Source organism: Ruditapes philippinarum, unplaced genomic scaffold, assembly GCF_026571515.1.
Source record: "Ruditapes philippinarum isolate M1 unplaced genomic scaffold, ASM2657151v2 ctg715_1_1_1_1, whole genome shotgun sequence".
Lineage (NCBI taxonomy): Eukaryota > Metazoa > Mollusca > Bivalvia > Venerida > Veneridae > Ruditapes > Ruditapes philippinarum.
This window is the reverse complement of record NW_026863024.1, coordinates 28,722-36,750: the sequence shown is the minus strand read 5'-3', so window position 1 is coordinate 36,750 and position 8,029 is coordinate 28,722. Positions and strand designations below refer to the sequence as shown.

Here is an 8,029-nt window from a genome sequence, read left to right as displayed (position 1 = left end):
TCTAGACCTGGGGGTTCTAGATCAAATCTACGCTTATAATACAGTGTGTCTTTTACATAAAGAATGACCCCGCCATACGAGCTGTCGGTTCGATCTTTTCTCTCAGGTTGATGAAAGCGAGGTATCCTAATTTCGCTCGAAGACGTATCAGATTTGAGCCATGTTTCTGAAAAAGCAAGGACGTCAAAATTTACAAACTCAGCTTCAATGATATCTATCTTGTTTGCAATGCTTGGGACATTATAATGTAAGACAGAAAAGTACCTGTTATTAACCATTAGATTTGACAAAGAGGAAGACAGTGATGAAATGTTTGAAAGAGACGAGTCACTCGAGTGTAATGAGTTTAAGGGTCCCGGGTTTGGATGTACGTCGCCAGCTACCATTATAAGGAAAATAGTCCATGCAGATGATACAACATACACTAATACAAGAATAAAGAAACCTAAAAAAGTTTTATTTTCCCTTGATTGTAGACCAGGAAGGAATCGCCTGAGAGGAAATTTAATGTTTTCATACGTTGTTGACGTCATTTGTCGTACTTTCGCCCTCCTTCTGTCGTATTTTCGCTTTGTTGCCTCGAAAATGCAAAAAAACGAAAACACGAAGAGACGACAAAGTCCAACTTTGTCGTCCCTTCGTGTTTTCGCATTTTGAGGCGAAGAAGCGGAAATACGACATGGCGTAAATCAGCAACCATAGTCAATTGTGGTTTTCTTTGTTTAACTTTGTATGGCTTTACCACTATACTCAACAGTACTTTCGAATAATTCCTTACTTCTTGGTAGATAAAACTTTAATCACAAATAAGAAAGACTGTTCACAGTTTATTTATTTAATAAGTATTTAAGTGTTATTCTACTTCTTATAAACTTCCCGTAAATTATGACCGCGTCTGCCAATTAATTTCTCTTTAAAACGTGAAATCAAAAGTTTAAAGTTTGGTCGAGTCAGTGACCGTTATAGTTTGAAATATAAATCTAAAGTCCTTATCAATAATCCTTAGGTAATAATTCATTAAATGCAAAACTTTTATCTTTAATCTAAAGTCTATGTAATAATTTCCCTTAACATTAAATAAAATAGTGGTTCAGAAGACAATGTCAATAATGAGACTATTCGAAGGCTAATGAAATCTGACTGAATTTGATCGTTTTCAGGGCTAATTTTACAAAATCTGAGAAAACGAACACAAAACAGATTGAACAATGTTCAATCGTACGTTTCGGTCGGTGGACAATGATCGACATTCGATAACTTATCATTTGAAGTTTAGAAACGATCATTTTCATACACAAAGAATGTTATCAATCAACAAAACGAACATCAACAATTCTTTAGCCTAAGTTCTATGAAAGTTTGCACAATATATGATACTTAAATCAATACATATAATGTTTATAAAGATGACAAGTAACATGGAATCGCTATATGTTTTATACTTTTAAAGAAACATTGCTTAAAACTGTGTTTACTAAGCTTCTGTAGCTGTTGCTGTTGACAACGGAAGTTATATCAGCGAAAAAGAACAACACCTGTAAAATTTATCAGTAAAAAGTACAATAAATGCAACTTCCTGGCTAAATGTACGTCGTTCAAAAAATGCAAATAAATAATGAATTTAATCATTTATCTTTATAATTTTAACCTTATTCATGTTTGTCAGTTGGTCAATTGAACAAATAAATTGTTAACCGGTGCATGACGGTAATTACATTGGATTAGAGTCTACATACAAGTGAGTGTATATCAATATGATCCTATATTATCAGAAAGTATATATTTTTTTTCAAAATTAATGTTTCACAATTGCTATGGTAACGTTCGGACACAGAAGTGATCATTCTATCGTAAGTAAAACATATACCCTAATGACCGTTACAAAAGATGCCTATAAAAAGCAAGATCAACAAAGACCATTCTGAAAAAGCCAGAAAATTACAATTTCAACAATTCAGTCCCGATATCGTTAAGATTTATTCAGCATAGATTTTTCAACTTAAATCGTCAAATTCAACTAATATAGGTAAACGCTGTGTCCTTCTGTGAAAAATTTCAACTTCAACAGCGGATCATTTGCTGCTTGTTTCATTTGAAGTCTTTGAACATGAATCTGAATTAAGGGGAAAAATGTCCACTCTATGTTAAATATTCGCAGTTTTCTCAAATATAAACTGTTTCAGAGAGAGACGGGCACAACACACACGCACAACAATTCAGTCGCACATAGCAATCAAACATCAAACGGGAATGTGATACTTAATTGAGGGCAACGACGTTATTTCAGGAAGAAATGGACAACTTATTTCAATGTTAATATATTTGAAGTAAAAGAAATGTTGCAGGCAAACAGAAAAAGATAATATATCAATATCAATGTATCATTTCCCTAATCTAAACTAATATCGCACTTTAGTGTTTCTCCGTTCTTGTCATCAATAAAATTTGCTAAGAGAAACTGACGGTAGTTTAAAAAATAAATTTTAACCTTTATTTAACGATTACAAACACCGTTATGTCCACACAGACATAATGGTGTATTTCAATTTTGAGACAAGGCTGAGTTTAAATACTAATGATATCTAACCCTATACTTAAATGTCAATAATTTATGTAGTCATTTCAGTAAAGGTGAGCGGTAAGAATTATCAAAAGGAATAACGGCCTAAATAGGACTTCCCCTCCATATTGGATTTTCAAAAAAGATCTAATCCCTTCATCTTCTTTCGTACAAAAGGTTTATTTTTACAGTTTGGTAATTTTGGTAATTTGCTGTTTGCATTACCTTTAGAATTGTCCCACAAAAACACTTGACTTAAAAGGTGCTTATGCTTCATAGGTCGTATAATATAACAAAAGCTGTTTAGATAAAAAAAAATTAATTAAATGAAGCAAAATAATCCACAAAATAATAAGCAATTTTTTTTAACAAACAATGATTTAAGCAACCTTTTATGAAACATATAATTGTCTGATATCTCCCTAGGTTATTACTATAATTTGCTAATTTAGTCCCTTTTAAAATTTCTTTAAACCCATAAATAAATTAAATGTTTAGATTGTCGGTTAAAAAAAGTACAATTACAAAAAAATTTTTTAAAAAATATTTATTTTTTTTGAGAAATTAAATGTCGTAGAAATAAAAAATAAAAGTTAATTTTAATTAAAAAATAAAATTGGTAATAAAATTTGTTTAAAAGGGAAATTTTAAATTCTAATATCTTTAAACATTTTAAAAACAAGAAAAATAATCCTCTACATTTTGTATGTTTTGGCATCTTTTGTATGTATAGTGTCGGGAAGACGTACGCTATGTGTAGGCGGGAACAACAACGACGTATTGACGGCGGGCATCAAGATAACGTCAACGTATATATCAACGTCACTACCGCTTTACTTGTATATTATTGAGATATTAAAAAGATAGAAACAAGACACAACGCGAAGCTTATATCTATACCCCACATTTTGGTGCCGTGACGAACTAGTGAGAAATTACAGACAAACATGGATCTTAATAAGCTAAAAAAAGAAGAGAGACGCTCAGAAAGCTGTTATTTCCAGACATTTACAGAAGTTAGAAGATTCTACTGATGATTGCGTTCAGTTCCAGACGATATTTCATAATTTACAGTCTAAAGTTGCAGCACTTGAAGAGCTTAATGAGAAGATTATTACTCTAACCGACGAGGATGATTTCGAAGTTGAGATGGTGGAAACAGAAGATTTCATGCTAGATTTAAAGATTCGAATCCGAAACTTGGAAGCAGAACAGAGACAACCCTCCGGTAATGTTATACCACCGCCGCTGCTCAATCCCGTAGATCCCCCGCTAGATGAGCCGCCTATGAATAACAGTGCCAACATCGCATATCATTCCGAGAACACTTCCGGTAACACGACCAAAAGTACTTCCGATGGACATGTAAGTGACATTTCTATACATAACGGACAGTATTCTCATTTTCACAAACTGCCGAAACTTACGCTACCTATATTTACCGGCAACATTTTAGAATGGCAGACATTTTGGGATTCGTTTGAGTCAAGTGTGCACAATAACGTATCTTTATCTGACGTACAGAAGTTCACATATCTGAGATCTTTACTCCACGACGATGCAGCTAGAGTGATTCAGGGATTTCCGTTAACGCATTCAAACTATACACAAGCAGTTGCGTTACTGAGAGAACGTTTCGGACAGGAACACAAGATTATAAACGCTTACATGCAGTGTTTATTAGATTTACCCCGTCCTTTCTCTGACATTAATAGTTTACGAAATTTTCAAGAGAAAATGGAGTAGAGGATTGCAGTCACTTGGTCAAGGTCAAGACTCTTACGGTAATTTACTTGTCCCTGTGGTATTAGAGAAACTTCCTGCTGAAATTAAACGCAACATGACTCGTGACCATGGAAACAGTAACTGGCAACTTCCGGAACTACAACAAGCATTGAAAAAGGAGATCGCTATTCTGGAGTCAGGTCAATCTTTACATACAGGTGAAGTTCATAACGCTACCGCTTCATTCCTTACGGGGACACGATTTCATCCGAATGGGGCACGTAAGCAGCAGACGACAAATGAAAAGAGAGCGGAACGTCCGAGATGCGTTTTTTGCGGCGACCATCAATTAGCAAATGACTGTAGGAAGGTAACAAATACTGTTGAACGTAAAAAAATTGTAAAAGAGAAAAAGTTATGTTTTAATTGCCTAGGACGCCACCAAGTAACTACATGTAAATCGAACCATCGATGCCGTTTTTGTCAGCGAAAACACCACACTAGCATCTGTGACAGTAATCCCCAGCTATTAACCCAACATAGTAATTTGAATGCTACAGCCCCAAGTTACACTCAAGGTTTAAGAGATCAAGCTACTTCCGGTTCCAAAATCATTTCCGGTCCCAGTGATCATTCCGCACTACACATTCTATACCTAAAGTTTTGTTGAAAACCGCTTTTGCGAAAGTAACATCTGGAGTTGCATCTGGTAACATTTGTACAGATGTTAACATTTTATTTGACGAAGGGGCACAGAGGTCATTTGTAACAAGGGAACTTGCAGAAAGACTCGAACTCAGAAGAACGGGAACAGAAGTCTTAGAGCTTGCAGCATTTGGTTCATCTTCAAAGAAAGTAAGCCACATTGATACCGCAACAGTATATTTGTTAACTGATACCAAAGAAAAGATAGCTATAGATGTCCTGATTGTCCCAACTATTTTCGTCCCCCTAGGAAACGTACATCAAGCCACAACAGCACTTCCGTATCTTCGTGGGCTTAAACTTGCGCATCTGGTTACAGATGACGACACTTTCAATATATCACTTCTAATTGGTGCAGATAAGTACTGGGATATTGTCAGTAATAGAGTGATCCGTGGTAATGGTCCCACAGCTGTCCAGTCCAAGATAGGATACTTGCTTTCCGGTCCTCTTCCGGTTTCTTCTACTGATACCGCTACAGACTGCATATTAAATGTATTAATATCTAAGCCAGATACACATGACCTAGAACGTTTCTGGAAGTTAGAGTCTCTAGGTATTCAGCCTGAAAAAGAAGATGAATCTACCTCCGACTACCTGGCAACATATCAGGAAATATGCATTGAATTCAAAGACGGACGTTATTCAGCACAGTTACCATGGAAACGTGACCATCCGGTGTTACCTGACAATTATAACATTGTTATTAAAAGAACGGAAAATACAAACCGGCGCCTATGACAAGATACAAACATGTTACAGAAGTATGGCCAAATTATCTCAGAACAAGAAAATCGAGGCTTTATCGAGGGAGTTACAGACGACAATATAGATAAAAGAGTTCACTACATCCCACATCACGGTGTGAAAAAATATTCAGCCACCACCCCAATCCGAATAGTATATGACTGTAGTTGCCGCCAGAATAAAGATTCCCCTAGTCTGAACGATTGTTTAGAATCGACACCCCCGGAATTAAATGACTTAACCAATATACTTATGAGATTTCGCTTACACAGATTTGCTGTCTCGACATACATTGAGAAGGCATTCCTGCACGTGCAACTTGACGAAAGAGATCGTGACGTCACCCTATTCCTGTGGTTAAGTGACAGTACCAATCCAGATAGTAATTTGGTAACTTACAGGTTCAAATCTATTCTCTTTGGAGCTACATGTTCACCGTTTATCCTACAAGGTACACTTATGAAGCACCTTGATAACAACAACAACAAATGGGTGAGTGAAATACTGAAAAACGGTTTATATGTAGACAATGTTATCTCTAGTTTTCCGGATGAAAGCACGGTTATTAAATATATTATCACGATACAAGAGACCTGATGTCAACTGTTGGCTTTAATCTGCGTTCCTGGAATTCAAACAGCTGTCATTTGCGCGCGCTTTCCAAAGCAGACGACATAGTACATGATTCAGACGAAATTACGAAGAGTCTAGGCATGAGATGGGATGCTATTAATGATCAGATATTTTTGAACCAGAGATCTATAAATAGGCTCAATCCGATGACAAAACGCACCATACTCCAAGAAACGGCGAAATTGTATGATCCTCTTGGATTCTTCAGCCCAATAACGATAAGAGCTAAGTTCCTACTACAAGTCATATGGAAAGAGAATTACGAATGGGACGCACCACTTCCGGAAGCCATACAGACACAGTGGCAGAATATAGCAGAAGATATCAATGGTACAATTACGAACAAATTTCAAAGATACTACTTTGATAAAGCAGACATAAAAATCACTTCCGGTAATGTAGGGAACCAGACAGAACTAGCAGATGATACAACTGCCCTTCATGTATTTTGCGATGCAAGTCTACAAGCCTATGGATCAGTGGCATACATCGTCAAAGGCAAACAGTCTACATTGGTCATGTCGAAAACTCGTGTTTCACCACTTAAGCAATTGACACTACCGAAACTCAAACTTATGGCTGCGGTTATTGGAGCCCGTCTTACAAACCATGTGTTTAAGTATATACCAGCACATTCAGTCTACCTATGGTCTGACAGCCAAATAGTTCTTCATTGGTTAGCAACTAATCGGAAGTTGAAGACATTTATACAGAACAGGGTCATGGAGATTCACAAAATTACAGAGAACCGGAAGTGGAGGTATTGTCCAACAGACCAGAATCCAGCCGACCTATTAACAAGAGGTTTGTCAGCCAAGGAATACCAGAAAAGCAGCTTGTGGAATAACGGACCAGAATGGCTTCCTGACATTAATAGTTGGCCTAGCTGGCAACCAAATGACAATGCCATTTTGTTGACAACAACCGAAAATGAAGAAGATGATTTAAACCATGAAAGGTGTTCGAACCTCACACAGCCCTCTCAAGGAATTCACCAACTCATTGATGTTAAGAAATTCAGTCGCTATAAGAAGCTACTCAGACTGCCTATTTGAAACGTTTTATCCATAATTGTCGCACAAGAAACAGAGACAGAAGAGTGTCAAGACTCGAACCTTTAACCGTTCAAGAGTTACAAGAGGCTGAACGACTGTGGCTACATAGCACCCAGCTCTTGAAGTATCAGGCTGAGATCAATAATCTGAAATCAAATGGTAAACAACTTAGTCTAGTGAAACATTTACGACTTTTCCTTTATGAAGATGGATTTCTACGATGTGGCGGGAGAATCCACAATGCACCAGTAGCAGAACTCACCAGATTTCCATACTTACTTCCCGCAAAACATCCTTTCACAAGGTTACTAGTTTTAGACGCACATGAGAACCAACTTCACGCAGGCGCAAGTGCATTGATCACACATTTACGACAGAGATACTGGATACCATCGATCCGTCAGTATATACAAAGCCTTCTCCGGAAATGCTTTCAATGTCGAATGGTAACAGGCAAACCATATACAGCACCAGATCCAACACCCCTACCAAAAATTAGAGTACAAGATACATCTCCATTTACAGTCACCGGGGTTGATTTCTCGGGAGCTTTGTATGTACGAAGCAATTCTAGAATTGAGCATAAGGTTTAAATTTGTCTATT

The 8,029-nt window shown here is 36.7% G+C and overlaps 2 protein-coding genes across 2 annotated transcripts; both read left to right on the top strand.

The window, feature by feature from the left end:
• Positions 1-5,743: 5,743 nt before the first annotated feature.
• On the top strand, positions 5,744-6,334 carry LOC132720910 (uncharacterized). The gene has a single exon (XM_060705144.1). The coding sequence runs from the start codon at positions 5,744-5,746 to the stop codon at positions 6,332-6,334; it is 591 nt and encodes a 196-aa protein (XP_060561127.1).
• Positions 6,334-8,018, top strand: LOC132720909 (uncharacterized). The gene is made up of 2 exons (XM_060705143.1): positions 6,334-7,328; positions 7,454-8,018. Exons 1-2 carry the CDS (start codon positions 6,334-6,336, stop codon positions 8,016-8,018), a joined length of 1,560 nt encoding a protein of 519 aa, XP_060561126.1.
• The last annotated feature ends 11 nt before the right edge of the window (positions 8,019-8,029 follow it).

Coding starts and splice junctions, on each gene's coding strand:
- LOC132720910 (XM_060705144.1), top strand. CDS start 5,744: ATGTTACAGAAGTATGGCCAAATTATCTCAGAACAAGAAAATCGAGGC.
- LOC132720909 (XM_060705143.1), top strand. CDS start 6,334: ATGTCAACTGTTGGCTTTAATCTGCGTTCCTGGAATTCAAACAGCTGT. Junction 7,329..7,453: donor GATGATTTAAACCATGAAAG/GTGTTCGAACCT, acceptor TTGTCGCACAAG/AAACAGAGACAGAAGAGTGT.